Genomic DNA, 25059 nt, shown 5'->3' with positions numbered 1-25059 from the left:
ACTGCTGCAATTGTTTTTTGGCCTGGCCGTAGCCTCCTGGAGTTAGGATTGTTGTGGTCTTAGGTAAGAGTCACTTAGGGCCTCTTAGAGCAGGTGATTCCCAAGTCTGACCTGGGACCCCCCCCCCCCCCCCAGCCAGATATGAATATAAGATGGGCATGCACTGCCTCCACTGCACACATTTATCTCACACATTCATTCCTAAAAACCTGACTGTATGGGGTTCCCTCTGCACAGATTTGAGAACCATTCATTCTGATGACCTGATCTGAGAACTGAACCCAGATCTCCGCTATGGCAGTGTTTAGCCACTGGGCTGGCTTTTATTACTGTTTTCCTATTTCAAAACCCAGTTGAATACTCAAATAGACTAGCATAGTAGCATTTAGCAATAAAAACAAGAATTAAAAAAAAAAATAATATAAATTAGAATTCTTGCTCAGAAAGGACACGTTATGCAAAACACTGGATGATCTGCCAAGAGAAATTCATTTCAAGTAATCCAAAAAATTAGTTTCAGATAACTAATGTTTTTTGGCTACATTCATACAAAAGACACACCATAAACAAAATCAGATCAATCATGAGAAAAAAAACCTTTTTATTAGTGTATTCACATATTAGGCAAATGCAACACGCATTAAGCTTATATCTTAGGTTTACAAGTTCTACCAATACATTTAACGCTACTGGTAAAACTAGCTCACAAACTGTTAAATGCTTTGCCAATATTTTTTATACTCTAGCCGATTTTTATTCAAAAAGATTTTATTTTTGGTATTGCTTCTATGCCCAAATCTTTATGGCATAAAAATCATTACTGCCTTCAATTCAGCCAACTGGTGAAAAGCTTTAACACTGGCCATATTTTTGTTCTGAAAGTATACCGCTCTCACTAGCCTGTACTTACAAAGTACAGTACTAGTGTATAAATGAAAAAATGGGAATAAAAAGATTGAGAAGACCATGAAGGCAATTTAGCTACTGCCACAACAAAAGAATGACAGGTAGTTGGATAAAAAAGTTAGTAAAATGTACAATTTTGACTTTGAGAATCATATTTGTATATGGATCTTTCTCCAAACCTTTCCCAAACCCAGACATTTGTAGGATACAATTTCCAATTTTTATTTTGGTGCAAAATAATGAGGTGTCCAAGGGTTCACAATAACATGCATGTAAAAAATACAGAAATAAAGATAAGTCCTCCTCTAATAGTCGGACTTCATCAACCATTATCGCAGAGGTTTGGCAGAAGCAACTACTCTTACAAAACGGCCCTTATTTTATAATATATGCAATCTGGCATTTAACTAAGCCATATAAAGCCACTCAAATGGAAAGTGTTCAAGATTTATTACAGGAACATAGTGAAAAACTGAAATCAATGGAGACAGCTTTTTAAAGTCATATGTTCAAGACTGTAGTTACGAAATGGAATCATCCTAAAAATTTATGGAAGGAAAAAGTAATCATTCAACAATATATCAAAATATAATTTAAGGTGCAAACCAATAACTGTTTGCAAACCAATACATAATTTTAGAATTCTGAACCCATATGGTACATCTATCTTCCTTAAGTAGGATGTGCCATCAATATGTGTATGCTTAAAAAAAAGTGAAAAATACTAGAATTTCATTTTAAAAAAATGAGAATTCATATTTTAGGTGCTACAGAACAAAAAGGTACTAGCTTTTGAAAGTTAAACCTTTCATGATTAAATTTGTACCCACTGTTCATAAAATAAACTCAGGCAGCAACAAATGACCTACGTTACAGTGAATACATATGTTACCATGACAATTTTAAGGAAGAGGAATATTTAATGAAAAAAATGGAAGATTGTTCATATTTGCAATTTTATGAAAGGGCTCACCTAAATCAAGCAGCAGTGCACACATCTATCTGTGGGAACTAAGACTGTAAAACAGCACAATATAGAGATTCTGGAGAACACGATACATTTTGTACATGGAGTTAAGAACTATTCATGTTATTGATAAACCTTAAGGACACTCTTAATTATATGCCCAGTAAAACACCAGTGAAAGTCTTTAAAATTGTCCTTTCCTCTTTAGGAGGCACGCCTTTTGCACTAAAATTTAATCTAAAGTTGTCAGAGTATACGAAACAATTCAAAAAGGTGCTTTAGTTCAGAGGACCTCAAGTGCTGCTTTTGTCTTCTGGTTTTGGATAGTAAACAGTTCATGGGGACCACGCACAAACACTTATGACAGATGAGTTATTAAACCAAGTCTGACAGGACTATTTAGTCCATTGGTAACATCTGAAAGAGGAACTTTTAGGACATGCTTGAACAGCGGACTGTAGGGGAGCCCATTTGAGTTAATACTTTGTCCAACCACTGCAGGGGTCCATTCAGATGAAGTTCAATCCAGCATGGAGTGCTCGTCACAGTTTGTCGTCTAGATAAGAAAAGTAAAATTAAAAAAGTAAAGCTCAGTTTTATATATTTTACCTAACAAATAGCAGCACTAAAAAACTATATGCTATGACAGGAGAGAGTATAGATGAGTAGCCACTTAGTCCACAAAATGAAAAATATTATATCGCATATATTAACATTAGAGATGTGCAATCGTTTATCACGAATTAGGCAATTGCAACGAAATTGCCTAATTCACCATGGTTCGGGGGCCCCGAAACCCGAAAAGGATTTTCCCCGAACTTCGGGGAAACTTCGTTTTTCGGGTTTCTGTCGGGAGAGGGGCACATTTTTTTTTTTAAAATTAAAAACCACCCCAAACATTAAGATTAAGTATACAGCCACCCTCCCCCATCCCGATCCCTCCCCAAGACTTACTAACATCCCTGGGGGTCCAGCGGGGTCCCGGGTTCCATTTGTCCCTCCGTGCCCGGTGTGCTACTGCAAGCCGTGCTCAAAATGGTGCCGAATAGCCTCTGAACTACTGTGTCACAGGGGCTACCGGCACCATTGGTCAGCCCCTGTCACATGGCCATCGGCGCCATCTTGTGCTCATACCATGTGACAGGGGCCGACCAATGGCGCCGGTAGCCCCTGTGACATAATATGGGCAAAGGCTATCGGCGCCATTTTGATTCCTGGCATCCGACAGCACGAGTGAAGGAGATTGCTCCCGGACCCCCGCTGGACCCCCAGGGACTTTTGGCCAGCTTGGGGGGCCTCCTGACCCCCCCCCAAGGCTTGCCAATAATCCCTGGGGGTCCGGGAGCGATTTCGTTGTCGGCCGCCAGGAATCAAAATGGCGCCAATAGCCTTTGCCCATACTATGTCACAGGGGCTACCGGCGCCATTGGTCAGCCCCTGTCACATGGTATGAGCACAAGATGGCGCCGATGGCCATGTGACAGGGGCTGACCAATGGCGCCGGTAGCCCCTGTGACATGCACCATTTTGAGGAGCACGGCTTGCAGTAGCACCCCGGGCACGGAGGACAAATGGAACCCGGGGCCCCGCTGGACCCCCAGGGATGTTAGTAAGTCTTGGGGAGGGATCGGGATGGTGGGGGGGGGGGGGGGGGGGGGTTGTATGCAATGTATTAAAATTAATTTAAATGCTTGGGGTGGGTTTTTTTTTAGCTTCGTTTCCCGGCCCGGTTTTGGGTTTCCTCGTTTCGTTTTTCAAAAAAACTAAACAAGAAAACTCGAATTTTACCACGAAGTATCAGAGTCAAAAAACGACCCGGTAGAAAAAAATGAAGCACATCTCTAATTAACATTGCTCTCTGCAGTTAAAAGCCCTGATAAGCAAACTAGCATACCAACCCAAGAAAGGCAGTTTTGGAATGGGGTTAGACTGCTAACATACTACGCTGCATATTTATTACTTAGCAATAAAAGCATAACCATTTCTTTAGTATATAGCTAAAGATCACATTTCTAAAAAAGGACCACGCTTAAACTGATTATAAACATTATTCCTGATTTTCAATCCATCTACAGCTTCAGCCCAATGCTTTTTCTGAGTCAGGACTAACATCCAACCATTTGCAACATACGTGAACTCCTCAAATATTCACAGCACTTCGCCAAGTTTAGTTTCACATTTTAGGATTCCATACAGATAAAGCAAAAGGCAGGAGGAAAGCAGAGTTGATTACCCTGTAACAGGTGTTCTCCAAGGACAGCAGGACGTTAGTCTTCACACACATAGGTGACATCATTGGATGGAGCCCGGCACGGAAAACTTCTCAAAGCTGCTACAAACTTTGACAGGCACACTGAGCATGCCCAGCATGCTGCTAACCACGCGTCCACAGGGGGTCCCTCTTCAGTCTTATAACAGAGTTCGCAAAAAAATAAAATAATCCGAGAGAAACCCAACTCTGCGGGGTGGTGGGCAAGTTTCATGAGGACCAACATCCTGCTGTCCTTGGAGAACCCTGTTACAGGTAAGCAACTCTGCTTTCTTCAAGGACAAGCAGGATGGTAGTCCTCACACATGGGTGATTAAGTAACCACAGGCCTCTCCTAACATGGACAGCAAAGAACAGGTGATAACGTGCACAACTGTAGCGGCAGCAAAACAGGAGAAGGCCTGCACTCAAGGATCGGGCCCCCAGAGGAGAGAGTTGGGTTTTCATGGCTGGAAGAGGTTGCGGAGAACGGACTGTTCAAAACTACTGTCTGGATAAAGACTGCCAGCAGGACAGTCATGTATTTGTATTTATTAAAACGTATTATCGCTTAACACAAACTAGGCCTAAGTGATTTACAGTAAAACAAGGATAAAATAAAAAAATTGGTGACAACACACACACAATAAAAAGACATAAAAATAAGGACCAACCAACAGCAGCACAGAATAAACATAGGTGTAGTACAATGGAGGGTTCTTCAGAAGGAGTCTGTGATTTTTTAGAATTGTCATATAGAAAAACCTTCACCTCATGTAAGGCACAAGTGTGGAGGGAAATCCAAGTCGCCGCCCTGCAGCTCTCGTGGATGGGAACGGCACACAAGTGAGTCACAGAGACCAACATGGCCCGGACAGAGTGAGCTCTGATGTGACCATCAAGCTGTAAACCCACCTGCGCGTAGCAGAAGGCCATGCAATCTGAGACTGCTTGGAGACCACGATCCCTAATCTGTTCTTATCAAAAGAACCACAGTGGGGTGCTGTCTGTTCCCAGTAGAATGTAAGCGCCTTCTTGCAATCCAAGGTGTAGAGAGAGCCCATTCATCGCGGTGAGCGTGAGGCCATTGGAAAACGTCGGCATCACGATGGACTGGTTGAGATGGAACTCCGAAACCACCTTGGGTAGGAACTTGGGTATGTCCATAGGACACCCTGTCGTGAGAAAACTTTGTATAAGGCGGATAAGACACCAGTGCTTGCAGCTCACCACCCCAGCAAGCCAATGTGACCCGCAACCAAGATGATCATTTTCCATGAAAGGTATCTGAGATCGCAAAAGCACAACGGCTCAAAACAGAGGCTCCATGAGTTGCAAAAATACCACGCTGTGCTCCCAGGAGACCACCAGGGTTGTGAGTGAGAGGCTTCAATTGAAGCAAATCCCTCATGAATTGGCCAACGAGAGGATGGCAAGAAATTGGGGAACCATCCAAACCTTGATGGTATGCCTCTATGGTGTTGAGGTGAACCCTTAATTGAAGTGGTCTGCAGACCGGACTCAGGACAATAGGTAGTCCAGAAGTGGAGGGGAGCAAGAGAAAAGGGAGCCAAACTGCAACCCTCCCACCAGAAAAAGAATCTTTTCCACTTCAGATTATAAGACTTTCTGGTGGACGGTTTCCAGGACTCCAGGCCGAGGGCCTCCAGAGTCACCTGATCAACATCCAAGCTGTGAGGGCAAGGGTTCGCACGTTGGGATGACAAAGTCTGCCCTGGTCCTGGGTGATGAGTTCCAGCGCCATTCCCAGCCGAACTGGGGACTGCACAGTTAGGTCCTGAAGGGTCGGGAACCAGACCTGCTGGGGCCAACGGGGAGCAATAAGGATCATGGAGTCTCGATCCTGCTGCAATTTCTGGAGTGTCTTGGATATAAGCGGAAGGGGCGGGTAGGCATACAGCAAGCCCATCCCCCAGTGGATTGAGAAGGCATCCGCTAATGTTCCTCTGCCCCTCCTGCTGAGGGGACAAAAAACAGCGCACTTTCCTGTTTTCCATGGAGGCAAACAGGTTTATGTCCGGGATCCCATAGCAGTGGAAATGCTATTCGCTACCTCCTGATTGAGGGACCATTTATGGGGCCTGAATGCCCGATTCAAGGTATCAGCCAGGATGTTGTTCACTCTTGGAAAGTACACCACCCGGAGAATGATACAGTCATTGATGACCCATGTCCAGACCTGGACTGCCTCCAGGAAGAGGAGAAATGACCCTGTTCCTCTCTGCTTGTTCAGGTACTACTTGGCCACCTGATTGTTTGAACCAGCACTCCCTGGTTCACAAGAAGCTCTCGGAACACCCGCAGGGCATAGCGGACAGCTCAATTCCAAGAGGTTGATCTGGAGCTGAGCCTCCTGAACCAATCACAACCCCTGGGTGTGGTAACCCAGGACATGTGCTCCCCACCCCATCTTAGAAGCATCAATGTTGCGCATGGCTTGGGGCTGAGCATTCCAAAAGGGACAGCCCCGCTCCAGGTTTGCGGGGATTGTCCACCACAGGAGGGATTGCTGCAAGCTTTCGGTGACCATGATGCAGGCATGCATATCCTGCAATGCCCGACACCACTGAGAGCGCAGCCTCCATTGTGCACAGTGCATGTGAGCAAACGAGGTGACATGCACCGATGTCATATGGCCCAGCAGCTGGAGGAACTGGTGGGCAGAGATATGTGGGCAGCTGGAGACAGGTTGTGCAAGAGCTGCTAAAGTCTCTGCCCTGTACTGAGGTAGGTAGGCCTTCTCCTGGACAGTGTCCAGGGGCACCCCAATGAAGTCCAGCTGCATAGCCGACTGAAGATGGGATAATTGACCAAGAATCCCAGGGTCTTCAGAGTTTCAATTGTGAGGCGCATGGCACTCTGGGTCCCTTGACAGTTGTCTTTGATGAGCCAAACGTTGAGGTCGGGAAACACACAAATTCCCTGCCTTTGAAGATGGGCACAGACAACTGCCAGACATTTTGTGAAAACTCGGGGCACAGACGCCAGGCCAAGGGGCAAACCTCGATACTGATAGTGGTGCCCGACCAGAAATCTTAGATACTGTCGATCCGCTGGAAAAATTGGGATATGGACGTAAGTATCTTGTACATCGAGGGAGCATAGCCAGTCTCCCGCCCTGAGCAGGGGGGGATCAGGGTACCCAGCAAGACAATCTTGGAACATTTCCTTCACCAGGAAGCGGTTTAATGCTCTCAGGTCCAGTATGGGCCTGAGGCCACCCATTTTCTTGGGAATTAGGAAATACTTGGAGCAGATTCCTCTTCCCTTTTGGTCGGTTGGAAAAGGTTCACTTGGGAGATGGGGGGGAGGGGGGTGGAGGTCACTGGAAATGCAGCCAGTAACCCTGGCGAACGATGGATAGGACCCAGGAGTCCGATATGATCGAGATCCACCAATCTGCGAAAAGTTGGAGGCAACCCCCCCCCCCATCGGCGATAGAAAGACCATCTCAAGTACTGTTGTGAGGGCTTCCTGGTAGGCTGTGTCGGAAGTGCTACCCAACAATTGCTGAAGGGTTTCTTGGTAATCCTTCAGTTGAGCTATAGCCTCTTTAATCCTGTTATAAAATAGGCTCTCACCAGTACACGGCAAGTCAGCCCTGTACGTCAGGGCGTAGGTCAGAGGCTCATAGCCAAGATATCTGACGGGCCCCAATGCCCGCTGCAGATCTCATGGCTGTCTCAAAGACATCATAAGCTGAGTGGACATCGTGCTTATCACACTCCAGGACAATGGCCTGAAAATCCTCCTGGAATTGTTGAGGCAGATGCTCACTGAACTCTAGAGCTTGTTTCCACAGATTCCGTGAGTATTGTCCCATTTAAAGCTGGTAGCAAGCTATACGGGCAATGAATATGGCCCCCTGGAACACTCGGCAGCCCCACACATCTAGGGCTTTATGTTCTCGCCCTGACGGAGCAGAGGCATGGGTACGAACCCTCTTACCTTTCAGAGCTGACTGGGGGGAGTTTACGGCAGTCAAAGCCGGTCATTAGCTGGACCACGTATACTGCATCTTTTTTCCTATTAACTGGTGGAATCAAGACGGGATGTTCTCACTGGCAGGGCAACAATTCCTTGAAAATGTCATGGACTGGAACCTCCTTCAAGGCATCTATGAACTGCAGGAACTGAAGCATTCTGTGCCTGGCGTCCTGTCAATAACCGGAAGGGCACAGATTCAGCCATGGCTTTGACGAACCCCTCAAAGGTGAGGTCCTCGGGGGGAGATCGCCATTGTTCCTCCAGGGGAGAAAACTCAGAAAGCAGATCCTCTGCTTCTTCTGAGGAGGATACCAGTCTCACTCTCCCACGGGGTGGTAGGGGGGCCTCACCCCTGCTACAATCCTCCGGGGATGTGGGGGACTGAGGGCCCATCGGTGCACAGTCTGATCCTTGAAGGCACCAGAGTGCCTCATGTCCTCAAAGGATCCAATGGAGGTGGTGAAATCGGGGGCACAGAGGGAAACTGTGGAATCAACCCAGAGGGCCTTGGGAGAGCTAGACTGTGAGGTGGCACTGTGTCTCCGGCCCACCATTGCGCCAGGTCTTTCCTTCTCAGAGGAGTTGCTCACCGGTATGGGGGCCGGTGGCGATGGCAGCGGTGCACCCAGAGGCCGTGGAGGGTCTTGGGGCACTAGCGCTGGCTGCGTGGATAGTATACCGAGCGTGTTGAGCTGCTCCAGCTACGGTGCAAGCACAGATGGAACAGGCTCTTGTGGTGGAGGAAGTACCTGGGGAACTGGAGGCTCGAGGCCCTGCAGGCCTGGCCAACTGCCAGCCACACATACACACTTTTCCAGCTCCTCCTCAAAAGCCTGCAAGGAGAAAGCAGGCTGAGGAGGTGCAGATGGAATTGGTGCATCCTCTGGCTGAAGGGAAACCAAGCCCTCCACCGGTGCTGGTGGAGACCATCTAGAGGCCTCGGTGGGGTTGAGTGAATGGCCTCCTCCGCCCTCAATCTCTTCGTGGGAGGCACCAGAGGTCAATGCCCTCTCACGGTTTGGTAGAAGATGACCGATGCCAGTGCTTCCTGGACCTTTTCCAGCAGTCACCGCAGTCCTTGCCCGATGCAGAGGAACCCGACCAGGAACAGAACAGGGACAGCGGACGGTCCCCCACACCGAGCTCGGGACCTGGTAGGGACAGGGCAGGATAACCCGGAGCCAGGGCTGGGGGCTCCTTACTGAGAGGGGTGGAGGTTCCCGATGCTGAAAACGGCTCGGACACTAAGAGTTTCTCCATTTTGTTGAGACTGGCCTGATGACCCTTAGGGGTCATCTGGCCACAGAGGTCGCAGCCATGGACATCATGGGAAGCCCTCAGGCAGAGAACAGACCTCGTGGGGGTCCGTGATGGACATAGTCTGAAGGCACTGGTTGCATCGGTGGAAACCAGTAGATGCCATAGGTAAAAGAGCGCAGCACGCGGTCGATGGTTGGCAGGTACCGGGGGGAAATACCGTTGGCAATCAACCGCAAATCAAGAAAGAAGCGCGAGCTCCAAAACCACGAGACGACAGCTCCGCGGAAAAGAAGAGACCGAAGAGTGACCCTGCATGGATGCGTGGATAGCGGCATGTTGGGCATGCTCAGTGTGACTGTCAAAGTTTCTAGAAACTGACAAAAGTTTTCCCTGCAGGGCTCCATCCCATGTCACCCATGTGTATGAGGACTACCATCCTGCTTGTCCTTGGAGAAAAATAGATTTCAAGAGAGCATAAAATGTGAAAAGTTAATTGCCTATGTATGTCAAAATAGTTTAATATGTGAAAGCTACACGTATAAAAAAAAGTAGAGGTTGACTGAACCTACTTTCAGGATTCTAACTCATTCAGTTCTCCACTTTGTGATCTAGAATTGTGCTTCACACTGGGGAAGTAGACTTCTTGGCGATGTGAAATGGTTAGCCTAATGTCACCAGGCAAAGTTGTTATGATTATTACAGTCCCAGGTGGCTGGGCACTTAGATGTGTCATCATTGTACTCAAACAGATAAGCTAGGGCCTGAGTCCCTGCATTTTTCTCCAAAGTGCCACAGACGTGAATATTCTACCAACTTGGAGAAGCTTAAACAGGGTTTAAAGACAACTGCTGCACAAGGGGAAGTGAGAGTAAAACAGACTGACAGGGATTTCTTTTACTGATGTATGTATTTAATATAATGGATTTTTAGCCCGCACAATCCTATGTTTGACTAGTTACAATAATTATTCACTGTTAATGAAAACATAGAAATCATACACAATTAAAAGGTAATAAGAATGAAATAGAAAAGTACGTACATACTTTGCATATGAAACTATAAGAAGTGGTAAAAACAGCTAAATTAAAAATAAAAATACAGTATCATGATATCATAAGCCTACAATTTTGCTTACTCAAGAACAGATATCACCAAAAGCCTGCCTAACGTAAACAGCCTTCAAGTGCTTTCTAAAAGTGGAACAGTATTGAGAAATTAATTTCATCAGGCAAGCCATTCCATGATGTTGGGCCAGTAACATGAAAGTGAGCCTGAAACTAATAGCACCTCTACCAAGTTACAACCTGTAGACTATACGGAGCGCTACAATTTGTATATTTTTAACAGCGCAATAACACAGAGGTGCATGTCTACTTAGCGGAAGATGGATTAGTGTCACTATTTGAAATCAAATCTGCCACTGTAGAGAGCCAATGTAGTGAACCCAATATAGAGGTAATATGGTCAAATAACTTTGCACCCATAGCTAGCCTGGCAGCCACATTTTCATCTAGAGACATCCCAACATACACAGAAAGCCCCACACACAGCAAATTACAATAGTTTGATACATAGATGACTAGTGATTATAAAACGGTTTGAAAATCTATATCAGATAAGGTTTCAGTGGGCACAGTAGATGCAATTTATTGAAAGCACTCGTTGCAACTGATTTTATTTGCTCTTTCAAGGACAAAGACTTCAGATCATCCATTCACAAACAGATTTCAAGCAGATACCAACATACCAACCTGGAGAATAGATTCTATAAAGTTAAAATCAATAACGAAGAATCGCCTCCTATCAAATCAACACGAGGAGTACCACAAGGATCATCCCTCTCCCCTACGCTATTTAATATTTACCTGCTGCCACTCTGCCACCTTCTCTCCAACCTCAAGCTAAAACATATTTTCGCTGATGACATTCAGATACTCCTTCCCATCACAGAATCACTGCAAAAAACTTGGGCACATTGGATTAATTGCCTACAATCTATCAACACTCTGCTATCCAGCCTGAACCTTATACTCAATTCAAACAAAACAGAAATCCTCATCATCTCGCCAGACGAAACCCATACTCTCAACAACTCCCATAGCGCAACACAATTCACAAAATTATCTATTAACCACTCCCCTTCCGTCAGAGACCTAGGGGTGCGTCGCGACAATAAATTCAACCTTAAATCCTTCATTATCAACACAACTAAAGAATGTTATTTCAAACTTCAAGTGCTAAAAAATCTGAAACCACTCCTCCACTTTAGTGACTTCAGTCTAGTAATCCAGTCTATAATTCTGTCTAAGTTAGACTACTGCAACTCTTTACTGCTAGGTCTTCCGCTCTTATCTACAAAACCCTTACAGATGGTGCAGAACGCTGCGGCGAGGTTGCTCACCAACACAAATAAGAGAGCTCACATCACTCCAATTCTTCACAGCCTTCACTGGCTTCCTATAAAAGCCAGAATTACCTTCAAGACACTATCAATGATCCACAAGGATATTATGGGCATCACCCACCTAAATCTAAACTCGCAACTCCACCCTCACACATCACAAAGACCTATCAGATACAACTACAAAGGTTCCTTATATGCTCCCCCGATGAAAACTTCACTAACAAAACGAGCACTCTCCACAGCCGGGCCCACCCTCTGGAACTCATTACCGCCGGATCTACGCCAAGAGTCTTGTCATCTAACCTTTAAGAAAAACCTAAAAACATGGCTCTTCCGGCAAGCCTATCCAGAATCGCAGGAACATTCTGACACCGGTCAAAGAGCAAAATAGTCCACTATAAGCTCCTCGACCGTCCATACCCCCTCTAGGCCCAATCACGCCTGATCTGGACAGCCCACTTGTTTTGAAAATACTCTTTTGTTGATGCATTAGTTCTTTGAACTCATGCATTACTCATGTTTTTGCCCATCAACACAGTTTTCTGTTAACTGTATATCCCAAGTTACACTACCCCTTTTTTAGCCATTCCCTATATTTATTCACATTATTTTGACGAGTTATTGTTGTCTATGTAATATTTATTTATGTTCTTATGTTCAGAAACTCTGTTTATTGTAACGCCTTAACCGCGACAGTTTTGTTCTATGGAAACCGACCTGATTTGATACTTGTATTGAGAAGGTCGGTATATAAAAATCCTAAATAAATAAATAAATAACATATTCAATTGCATTAGCGATTGAGGATGTGACCAGCACAAAAAACTGAATGTTTGTGTATATTCCTAGATTAGTAAATAGGCTACAGAATGGATACAGATAAATGCTGAACAAAAGTGAAGAAAGTGCAAAGCCCTGATGCCCACCAGTGGTAATGGGATGTCACTGGGAAATCTACTTCCCGACTCTTACTGAAAAACAGCAATCAGTAAGAAAAGATTTGAACCATTGTAATATCTGGCCGGCAATGCAGATCTCTCTCAATCATGATAATAGTAGCTGATTTATTATATCAAACACAGCTGAGATGTTCATCACTACTAAGATAAGTCAGTGGACATCTCAAAGCTGCATCTGAACAAGTTGAGCAGCTAATAAAAGGGTCTCAGTGCATTGATGTGGTAAAAGCCCAAACTGTAAAGTATCCAAACTGTCATGATCATTTAGAAAGTATAACCTGTTCTGGCCATTCACAATAGAGTGGATAAAATAGCAAAAAAGGAAAGCAATGCCTTCCATGCATATTCAACATATGGGAGACCTGCATTATGGACTTAATATTTAGTCCTGGGGAATTTTGCACTACTGTGGATCGCAGAATTTGCACAGAATTGCCAAATTGTGCGCAGAAAATGGCAGAGGAGATCCTGGCATGCTGCAACAGAGCACGTGCCATTTGTGGCAAAGATGAAGGCCCCGGCGTGCTGCGTGGCGCAATCCGCTCACAGCAAAGATGAAGGCCCAGGTGAGAGTGAGTGAGTGAGAGAGAGAGGGAGAGAGAGCGAGAGCGCAGAGGGGGTGAGAGAGCAGAGTGGGTACTTGAGTGTGGGTGCCAAAGAAGGAACCTATGAGATTGTGAAGGAGTGTGTATATGCGAGAGAGATTGGGAGCTGGTGTGTATGAAAAAGGGATCGTGCATATGTGAGAGTGCTAGCCAGTGTGAAGGGATTGTGTATGTGTGACAGAGAACCTGTGTGAAGGGGTGCATGAGAAGAGACATAGGTAGCCTGTGTGAGGGTGTATGGGTGTGTATGCAAGAGAGGGACCCTGTATGAGCGTATGTATGTGCACGAGAGATTGAGGGAGCCTGTATGAGGGTGTGTGTATGTGCACTAGAGAGGGAGCACTTTGAGAAAGAGGGGGACAGAGGGAACCTGTAGGATGGGGTAGTAATGAGAATGAGGTCAAACTCTGGGAGTAGCAATAGAGTGGAATGGGAGAGATACTGGCAGGTGGAGGAGTTGGGGCCTGAGAGGGTGAAGTGGCCAGGGAAGTAAGGAGAGTGAGTAGAAGGGAGTGAATTTCTAGGGAAATTCTGCTCAAAATATTTTAAAATCTGCATCTTTAAGTAATAACTGTTTTCTATATTAAATTTAAAATGTAATTACTTAAAGACTGTCATGTAAATTGTGTTATTTTGACCAATATAAAGTTTGCAGAATTTTACGTTTTTGTGCTTAGAATTTTAAATTTTTTTGCAAAGAGTTCCCCCCAGGAGTAAATATTGTGCAAAATTGATATTCATTTTTTATGGAAACCTCTTTAAGTCCCCATTTCTGGGGAATAATGTAGTATACAAGTATAAAAACAGAAATAGAAAAAATAGCAAGTTTGCTTACCTGTAAACAGGGCTTTCCATAGATAGCAAAATGAATTAGCCATAACACTGTTGACATACACCTAGCTCTCAAAGATCAGTAAAAACTTTACCAAGCATGCACACTGCTTTTTAAACTTTAGTAAGGTAGTGGACTCTCCAGGGAGGCAGGCAGGTATTAAGAATGGCTAAATCATTCTGCTAAGGAGAACTCCATTTACAAGTAAGCAAATGTACTTTCTCCAGTTATAAACAGGCATAAATTTGTCATTACATGTAGGAGTCCCAAGCTAAGTTGAACAGCGGAAGCACTTATTTAAGACATCCTGGGGGGGGCCCCCCCCAAGTGGAAAGTGAACGCCTGGGAGAAGCGGTTGCACAGAACTGCTTGTTCAAACTTACAGTCTTCTCAGGACATGATGACTAGACAGCAGTTTGATGTGAAGGTGTTAAAAGATGACCAAACAGCAGTTTTGCAAAGGACATCAATAGAAGTGGCCCTGAGATTAATCACTGAAGTCACCATAAGTTTCACCTGATGAACCTTGACAGCCTATTCTGTAAACCAGCCAGTAATTAACTGTGCACCATGCAATTCGTTAGTCAATTGGACAGAATTTGTTTGGCAACTGCCTTTCCCAATCTCTTAGAATATGAATAATTGAGAAGATTCATAGTGAGATTGAGTACTCTAAGTAATAAGTCAAGGCCTTCATAAAGTCCAAGGGAAGAGCCAATTCTCCTTTGTGCATGTGGTTTTGGAAAATACTCTAGGTAGCACACTAGTTTAATTGATGTGGAACACAGACACCACTTTCAGAAGGAACTGAGTGAGCTCCTAAAACCTCACTTATGAAAAAAATGAAGGAATGGTGAATATGAAATCAAAGCCTGTAGTTCATTTGCTCTCTGTGACAGCCACAAAGAACACTTTCCAGGTGAGAAACTTCAAGTCTGACTTCAGTGGTTCAAAAGGTTTCATGAGTTGAGCTAGGATTACACTGAAGTCTCAAAGAATCAGAGGCTTACTGACTAGAGGTTTTGAACACCACAGAACTTACATGAATTTTGTTACCAAAGGATGGAGAAGTTATTGGAGCCCCTTCCACTTGCTGGTGATATGTCACAATGGCACTGAGAAACTCAGACTGGAGGTGCTACGACTGGAGGATGAGAGGTAGAACAGGTATTGAAGCAAGTCCCTAGAGCCACAGAAGAAGGGATCCAGATAACTGGTCCTACACCAAGTCAAGAACTTCTTCCATTTTAAACCATAGGATCTTCAGGTTGAAGGTTTCCTTAAGGAAATTAGAACATCTTCCATTTCTGGGGAAAAGTAAGACTACTGTGTATTCTTCTATGCTATGAAGGCCAATGATGATAGGTTCAGATGGCAGAGCCTGCCTTTCTGCTGCGCAAGAACTGGAGATCAAATCAACAGATGAGATCTAGATACCACACACTTGCTGTGACCAGGCTGGTGCTATGAGGATTATCCTCACTTTGTTCGAAGAACCTTCTGAATGGCCCTGGTGATTAGAGGAATTAGTGGGCAAGCATAGAGTAGATATCCATCTACTTGGATTTCAGCAAAGCTTTTGATACGGTCCCGCACAGGAGGCTGGTGAGTAAAATGAGAAGCTTAGGAGTGACTGCCGAGGTGGTGGCCTGGATTGCAAACTGGTTGACGGACAGAAGACAATGTGTGATGGTAAATGGAACTTACTCTGAAGAGAGAGTTGTGTTAAGCAGAGTGCCGCAAGGATTGGTGTTGGGACCGGTCCTGTTCAACATCTATGTGAGCAACATAGCAGAAGAGATAGAAGGTAAGGTTTGTTTTTTTGCGGATGATCTGCAACAGAGTGGTCACGCCAGAAGGAATGGAGAGAATGAGACGGGATTTAAAGAAGTTGGAAGAGTGGTTAACTATATGGCAGCTCAGATTCAATGCCAAGAAGCGCAGAGTCATGCATATGGGGTGCAGAAATCCAAAAGAACTGTATTCGATGGGGGATGAAGGGCTGATGTGCACGGAGCTGGAAAGAGACCTTGAGGTGATAGTGTCAAACGATCTGAAGTCGGGGAAATAATGTGACAAGGCGATAGCTAAAGCCAGAAGAATGCTGGGCTGCATAGAGAGAGGAAAGCAAATGTTGCTTACCTGTAACAGGTGTTCTCACAGGACAGCAGGATGTTAGTCTTCACATATGGGTGACATAGGATGGAGCCCAATCATGGAACACTTTTGTCAAAGTTCCTGAACTTTGACTGGCACCTACTGGGCATGCCCAGCATGGCACTAAACCTGCAGCCAGCAGGGGTCCCCCTTCAGTCTTGTTTAAAGCTACAGAAAGTGCCGAAAAATAAAATAAGAAAACGTAACGAACTCAACACTGCGGGGTGGTGGGCAGGTTTCCTGAGGACTAACATCCTGCTGTCCTGTGAGAACACCTGTTACAGGTAAGCAACATTTGCTTTCTCACAGGACAAGCAGGATGGTAGTCCTCACATATGGGTGAGTACCGAGCTGAGGATGTCCAAGAAATACACCAAATATACCCAAGATGTACAATAGGCACAAGGACTGGGGTGGAATTTGGTAGAGGGCATCCTAAACCCTAACGGGCAGGTGGAAGGGTGTTGGTACGTCAAGTTGTAAAAAGGCTGCGCAAGACAGATTGGCCGAAGATGGAATCTAGTCTTCCTGCCTTGACTAAACAATAATGGGCTGTAAAGGGATGGAGAGAACTCCAGGTAGCAGCCCTGCAGATGTCAGGAAGAGCCACAGAGCGTAGGTGTGCTACTGAAGTCACCATGGCCCCGACAGAGTGTGCTTTAACATGGTCTTGAAGCGGAATGCCTGCTTGCTGATAGCAAAAATATATGCAGTCCGTTAACCAGGAGGAGAGAGTCTGCTTACCCATAGGCTGCCCCAATTTGATGGAATGGAAAGAGACAATTGAGTGCTTTTCCTGTGGGTGGCTGTACGATCTAGATAGAAGGCTAGAGCCTGTTTGCAGTCAAGGGTATGCAGAGCCTGTTCTCCTGGATTGGGTAGGTAGTATAATGGATTGATTAATGTGAAACTCCGATACTACCTTAGGCAAGAACTTAGGGTGAGTGCGGAGTACTGCCCGGTCCTGCAGAAGTTTAGTGTAAGGCGGATAGGTAACTAGGGCCTGTAACTCACTAACTCTGCGAGCAGATGTTATCGCCAGAAGAAAAATCACTTTCCATGTGAGAAAGTGAAGATCACAGGATTGGAGAGGCTTGAATGGTGGTTTCATGAGCCGACCTAAAACCAGGTTGAGGTCCCAGGAAGGGGCCGGAGGATGCAGTGGAGGCTTGAGGTGAAGCAAGCCTTTCAGAAAACGTGTCACGAGGGGTTGTACTGAAATAGGAATGTCCCCGACACCTTTATGTAAGGCGGCCACCGCACTGACATGCATTCTGATGGAGAAAGTTTTTAGACCTGACTGACAAGTGCCAGAGATAGTCTAGAAACTTCATGGTGGAACAGGTAAAGCGATCAAGGGATTGAGAAAAACACCATGGCTTAAACCTGTTCCATTTGTATAGGTAAGACTTTCTCGTGGAAGGCTTCCATGAAGCAATCAGGACACGGGAAACTGGCTCCGAATGGTTAAGTGGCTGAAGAATTAACCATTCAACATCCAGGCCGTCAGGGACAAAGCTTGAAGATTGGGGTGGCGTAGGCACCTGCTGTCCTGAGTGATCAGACATGGATCCTTTCCCAAGGGAATGTGCCTCCGAATGGAGAGATCCTGAAGTATTGGATACCACACTTGGCGAGGCCAGAGAGGTGCTATCAGGATCATGCATCCTTTGTCCTGACGTAACTTCACAAGAGTCTTCGAAAGTAGTGGAAGTGGAGGGAATGCATATAGGAGACTGGTTGCCCATGAGAGGGAGAACACATCTCTTGGCTGTGAGTGTTGGCTGCGAGTGAGAGAGCAAAAGTTCTCTACCCTGTGGTTTTGAGGTGACGCAAAGAGGTCTATACGAGGATGACCCCAACGTTGGAATATTGAGTCCGCTACTGTGGGGTTGAGGGACCACTCGTGCGGATGGAAAGCGCGACTTAGGTTGTCCCCCAACACATTGTCCACTCCCGGAAAATAGGTGGCCCTGAGGTACATCGAGTGGGAGAGGGCCTCCGCCTGTATCTGCGCAGCTTCCTGACACAATAGGTAGGAGCCCGTCCCTCCCTGTTTGTTGATGTACCACATGGCCACCTGATTGTCCGTCTGAATCAGGATGACCTGATTGGAAAGGCGATCCTGAAAGACCCTGAGAGCATATCTGATTGCTCGCAGCTCCACAAAATTGATTTGGTGTTTGGCTTCCTCTGGAGACCAAGTTTCTTGTGTTTGCAAATCGGCCACATGGGCTCCTCAGCCGAGGTTGGAAGCATCGGTGGTGAGAATTATTTGAGGGTCTGGAGCCTGGAAGGGCAGGCCTTGGAGGAGATTGATCTGATTTTTCCACCAGGCTAGAGACTGACGGAGTGAGTCAGTGATGTGGACAGTGGTCGATAAAGGTTGAACGGACTGAGTCCATTGTGACCTTAAGAGTCCACTGCATGACTCATGGCCAAGCAGATCATTGGGGTAACCTGTACTGAGGACGCCATGTGTCCCAGTAGGATGAGGAAGTGGCGTGCAGTCGTGCGAGGGAGATGAGAGAGGATTTGCATTCACAAAAAATGCGGGGAGTAGCTTGCTTGTTTCTGCAGTTACTACCCCAAACCAAACAAGCCTGATGCTTCACTTTCAATGCATATCCAGTGTTGCTCTCTGCTTCAATGGCAGGGGAATGAAGAAAAGATGATTTTAATATTCCGACAAACAACAAGGACTGAATTCCACAGTCTGGGTAAACAAATAAGCATGGGTGTAGCTTGCTTGCTACGGCGGTTACTACCCAAATCAATTAAGCCTGATACTTCAATTTCAATAATATCCAGAGAAGCTCTGCTTCAATGTCAGAGGGAAATGAATAAAAGTGGCTTTGTATTCATATAGCAACCAACAAGGACTGAATTGCACAGGCTAGGTAAACAAATAAGTGTGGGAGTAGCTTGCTTATTGCGGCTGTTACTACCTCTAACCAATTAAGCTAGATACTTCACTTAGAAGCAGTCAAGCACTGCTCTCTACAGTAATGGCGGGGGTGGAAGGGAAATAGAACCAAAAGGTTACTAAAGGCCAAGAGTAACAGATAAGTATGAGAGAGAAAAAAAAAGCATGGAAGCTTGCTGGGCAGACTGGATGGGCCACTTGGTCTTCTTCTGCTGTCATTTCTATAGATGGTCCAGTCTAGCACAAAAGCATCGGCAGTTGATTTATAAAGTTCCTCGGATGCTTGAAGCAGAACTCTGACAGACTCCTGAGGCAACTGCCTCACAACAATCCAAAAATGGCTACACCATAATAAATTAGGACTCAGCACATTAAAAAAAAATCATCATTCTATCACGCCATCCAGTCCTCAATACTCCCAACCATATCACTATTGATACCCATCCCATCCCCACTGCCCAAAGTATACGGAACTTAGGAGTCACTATTGACTCCTCCCTCTCCACATGTAACCATATAAGAAATATCACCAACTCCTTTACAAACTGCCCACTAGTCTGTTTCCAAGAGTGCCGTATGCCCAAAGTAAGCAGAGTTGTAGGGGCCATATTTGGGCACAGATGCCACGAGCAGTGGGGTTGCCATTGAGTAGCTCTTAAAGGCATACCATTCATCCAGACTTGCTCCATCTGAACCCATTGCTTCTCTGTGGTACTATTATGCCATTCTATAGCAGAGCGTAACTGAGCCGCCATGTAGTAGCAGAGATTAGGTATCCCCAGTCCGCCCTCCACTTTAGTTTGAAAAAGGACAGACCTAGCCACCCTCAGGGGTCTCAGTTTCCAAATAAAATGCAGGAATTTCTTTTGCTAAGTTTTCAGGATGGATTTAGACAAGAGAACTGGCAAGGCTTGAAACGGAGAAACCTGGGTAGAAGATTCATTTTTACTGTTGCAATCCTGCCAAGCCACGAGAGATTGACTGTCCCATTTGCCCAGATCTTGTTCAATTGTTTTGAGTAACTGTGCATAGTTCAATTGAAAAAGATCCTTCGGAAATCTACCTATATGGATCCCTAAATACTTGAGTTTGTGTGGGGCCCATTTAAAAGGGTGATGCTTTTTTAAATAAGACTCCAGATGCATGTCACAGGATGTGTTTAAGAGCTCTGACATATCCCAGTGGATTGTGAATCCTGAAACTGCACTAAATGAGGTTAAAGCAGAATCAATGGCTAATAGGGATTCATGCGAATTGCTAATAGTAAAAAGGATATCTGCAAAGAGGGATAATTTGTAAGTCTCAAGAGCTATGCAAAATCCACCTATGAGGGGGTTGTTCTGTATTGTAATGGCCAAAGGTTCTAAAAATATAGCAAAGAGTGGGGGGGAAAGGGGGCATCCCTGCCTAGTTCCCCGCTGGACATCAAAAATATTTGAGTATCCACCATTCATTTTTAAACACACTTTGGGATTGTGTTATAATGTCTTCAAGCCAATTCAAAAAAGGGAGACCAAAGCCCATGGTCTCTAGTGTGGAAAATAGAAATGGCCAGTGAACCATAATCAAATGCCTTCTCAGCGTTTATGACTAGAAGGATGGTAGTTATTTGTTCTTTATTTGCCCCCAGATTATATTAAGAATCTTTTGAACATTGTCACTAGCCATTCTGCCTAGAATGAAACCTGCTTGATCCAGGTGTATCAGTTGAGATATAAATTTATTAAGACGGCTTGCTAGGACTTTAGCTAATAATTTCATGTCCAGATTGATTAAGGATATGGGTCTATAAGAGCCACAACTGGCCAGGTCTCGCCAATAAGGGTGATACCCACCAAGTTAGAACTAGGGAGTAACAGTATGGAATATGAAGATGATTAAATAATTTTTGCAAGTGTGCCACGATATATGGGGCAAACTGCTTATAGAATTTTGCAGTAAGCCTGTCAGGGTCAGGTGATTTGCCCACCTTTAGGTCTTTAATAACCATTAATAATTCAGACGTAGTAATTTCTGCATTTAAAAATTCACTAATTTCCGATATTAAATGAGGTAGGGGATAAATTGTAAGTAAGTATTAATGGCCTCCTGTGAGATAGAAGAGTTCAAGGAGTATAGACTTTGGTAGAAATTAAGAAACTGCTGCCTAATGGTATCAGAGGTAGAAAGTATTTGACCAGCCGGATTTCTAATTTTTAGTATATGGTTTTGGTAAATTTTTTTCTTTTTTTTTTAACTTGTTGGCAAGTAGTTTCCCCGCCTCCCCCTTCAAAACATTCTTGCTGCATTATCTCCAGAAAATGAGCTATCCTAGCTGATTCTAGCCTATGGAGATCCTCCCTCGCCTTAAGAAGTTGAGCGAGTGATGAGGGAGACCTAGAGAGAGTGCTTTTCTATAAGGAGTGATATAGTCTGCTTAAGTTGCATACCTAATGCCTCCTGCCTTTTTAGAAAGGAAGAGCGGGATATAAACAAACCACGCACATATACTTTAAAGCAGTCCCATACCGTGGCTGGGGAGGGGACGAGTTTTCATTAGTATTACAGAAATCTTGGATGGCCTGTGCAGTATCATTAATGAAAGATACATATTGGAAAATTGAATCATTAAGATGCCAAAAGCGTTTGCCCCTATCTGCACCCAAAACGCATATATCAAGGATTACAGGGGCATGGTCCGACCAGGAGATTATTCCCACCTCTGCATTAACAACATTGTGAAATACTGACTTCTCAACCAGTAGATAATCTATCCTAGAATGGGCTTTAGAATAAAAGGTATAAGATCGGGAGTGATGATAGCTTAGTTTCCAAACATCGACTTACTGTAAATCATCCATAAGTGCTCTGAAGGCATCTGTATGTATTTTAGCTAGATATGAATGGCCTTTAGATGTATCAAGGGTGCAGGATAAAGCTACATTGAAGGTCCCCCCCCCCCCCTTCCTATATTTAGGATTCCTGCCATGTGCTGAAGTATAACTTGATGAAGCTTTCGGAAGAATGTAGCTTGCTCATTATTTGGACCGTAAATATTAACCAGAGTGGCTGAACACAGCACTGTGTGTCCATGTCCCATATCGAAATCTTAGATCAGCTAACAAAGCCCTCCTAACCATTCCTTCTGTAAGGACAGAAAGACTAACCCAGGTCAGAGAGAGAGCATTGTCCTTGGCGGGACCTGTACTATGGAACACCATGCCCCTAGATATTAGACTACAGAAAAATTTCAAGCTTTTTAAAAAGAGCTTAAAAACCTGGCTGTTTAAACAAGCATTTTACAAAGAGAATGGAGAATAGAAGAGTATATAAAGCTGGCAGTAGAACATCAGCACACAGCACTTAGCTCAATAAGTGCATACTTTTTATCCCACCACTAACATTAGAGAAATCATACAATTCTAAAGAGATATACATGTATATCTCTTTAGAATATACCATCACAACATGGATTCATTCTTTCATTCTTTAGAATATACTCATTCTTTATATATTGTATATAAATAAAGAATATATATTCTTTATTTATATACAATTTTGTATATAAATATAAATATTAATATTGTATATATATAAAGAATATATATTCATTCTTTAGAATATACCATCACAACATGGGTTCAGAAAAAATTGCAGCACAGAAACCCTACTACTCAATATATCAAACAAAATAATAAGAGGCTTCGACAATAAACTAAGCTACCTACTAATACTACTCGACCTCTCTGCGGCCTTCGACACCGTAGACCACAAAAGCCTGATATCAAGACTTGCTAACATAGGTCTTACTGGCAAAACCCTTGCTTGGTTCACTTCTTTCCTAAAAGACAGGTTCTTCAAAGTCACTTTTAACAACTCCTCTGATCCCCTCCCCCTCGAAACAGGGGTACCACAAGGGTCAGCCCTCTCAGCCACCCTCTTTAATATATACTTACTCCCACTCTGCCAACTCATCGCAAGCCTAGGCGTATCATTTTATATGTACGCCGACGATATTCAGCTCCTCATCCCTATTACCTCTACGATCGAAGATGCTTTGAGACTAACAGCCAACCACCTTACCGCAATCAGAAACATGCTGAACCAACTAAAACTATGCCTCAACATGGACAAAACAGAATGCATACTCTTCGATAGAAACACAGGCCAAATGACCCCATTACCCTCCTTTCAAATTGGCAACTCTAACATTCAACTGAAGAATAACACAAAGGACTTCGGAATTTGGATTGACTCCGAACTTAAAAAAAAAAACATCGCAATGAAAACAAAAGATGGCTTCCATAAACTCCACATACTTAAACACCTCAAGCCTCTACTACACCAGCAAGATTTCAGAACTGTCCTGCAATCTCTCATCTTTACCAGCCTCGATTACTGTAACTCACTACTAATTGGACTTTCCAAATCTACCATAAAACCACTCCAATTGCTACAGAACGCTGCTGCCAGAGTCTTAACCGGCAAAAAAAAGTCAGAACACATAACCCCTGTTCTGAAGAGCCTTCACTGGCTACCGGTCGAACAAAGAATAAAGTTCAAAACCTTAACAATCCTACACAACGCGATTTACAGACCAGATAACACCATCCTCGATAACATGCTCCAAACACACAAACCGCAACGCACGACAAGAACCTCAAGCAAACTGCTCCTAGCCATACCCTCTCTTCCATCAGCTAAACACTCCAACACTAGGAACAGAGCCTTCTCCATTGCGGGACCAAAAGCATGGAATTCCCTACCTGACTACCTAAGTTCACTCAGAGACATAAAATCCTTCAAAAAGGAACTAAAAAAATGGATTTTCAGACAGACCTTCACAGATGATGTTGGCTAAGCATACATCAAACACACACAAAAGACTCACTGACGTTACCCTGTTTTTCATAGAATTTATGCATCAGCACTCGTTTATACCCCGATTAGGCAATATTTATACATAGGTTAGACATGTTTAGCCTAAATTTTCTTCGATGTTTCCGTTACGTCTAGTTATCTTGATACCCATTTATATTGTTCGTTGTCTGTATCAAGTTGTTATACTGTAAACCGGAGTGAAGGCAGATTGCTATACTTCGGTATATAAAAGACTTTAAATAAATAAATGTAAATAAATCAGGTTCATGTATAAAAGGACAAGACTTATTACATTAATCAAATAGCCTTTATTATGAAATTATGTAACCGAACCTAAATGGCACTTTTATAGAACGTATTACCATATACATTTTCATCATTACTTTTGTGCCTTTTTGTAAACCGTTGTGATGGTATATTACTTGTCAACAGTATAGAAAAGATCTTAAATAAATAAATAAATGTCGGTCCATTGACCTCAATGCGTAGCAAAAGGCATCTACCAAGTGGATCTGAAATACAATGAGTACATTCGCATATAAAATCTTTAGCAAACAGCATGCAAACTCCAGTACATTTTGCAGATTTACTTCTAGGAGTGAAATATTGCTGGGAAAATTTAGGGGACCGCAATAAATGTTCATATCTTTGAGATAAATGGGTCTCCTGGATAAATATCTCGGCTTTGTTCTGATCAAGCTCTCGGAATAAAAGGCTCCTTTTATAATGCAAATGGAATCCCTTGACATTCATAGAAGTGATATAAAGAGTAGGCATCATGTTAGGAACAAAAACAAACAAAAAAATATTAAGATATATTGTCAAAGCTCTTCATCCTCCTGAGACATACCTTAAAATATAATTTATAAGGAACCAAGATAGCATGGGGATCAGAAACAATTCAAAAATACAACTGGCTGCATACAT

General features: G+C 44.0%; 1 protein-coding gene across 1 annotated transcript in view; it reads right to left on the bottom strand.

Annotated features, from left to right (window-relative positions):
• Positions 1-572: 572 nt before the first annotated feature.
• The window catches only part of SMAD2 (SMAD family member 2), a 267476-nt gene continuing 242989 nt past the window's right edge, over positions 573-25059 (bottom strand). Inside the window, 1 exon segment of the mRNA XM_029580444.1 lies at positions 573-2429. Coding sequence (XP_029436304.1) covers positions 2306-2429 — 124 coding nt within the window. The 3' untranslated portion in view covers positions 573-2305.

This window comes from Rhinatrema bivittatum, chromosome 1 (genome assembly GCF_901001135.1).
Source record: "Rhinatrema bivittatum chromosome 1, aRhiBiv1.1, whole genome shotgun sequence".
Lineage (NCBI taxonomy): Eukaryota > Metazoa > Chordata > Amphibia > Gymnophiona > Rhinatrematidae > Rhinatrema > Rhinatrema bivittatum.
Note: the sequence above shows the minus strand (reverse complement) of the source record. Positions and strands in the feature narration are given on the sequence as shown.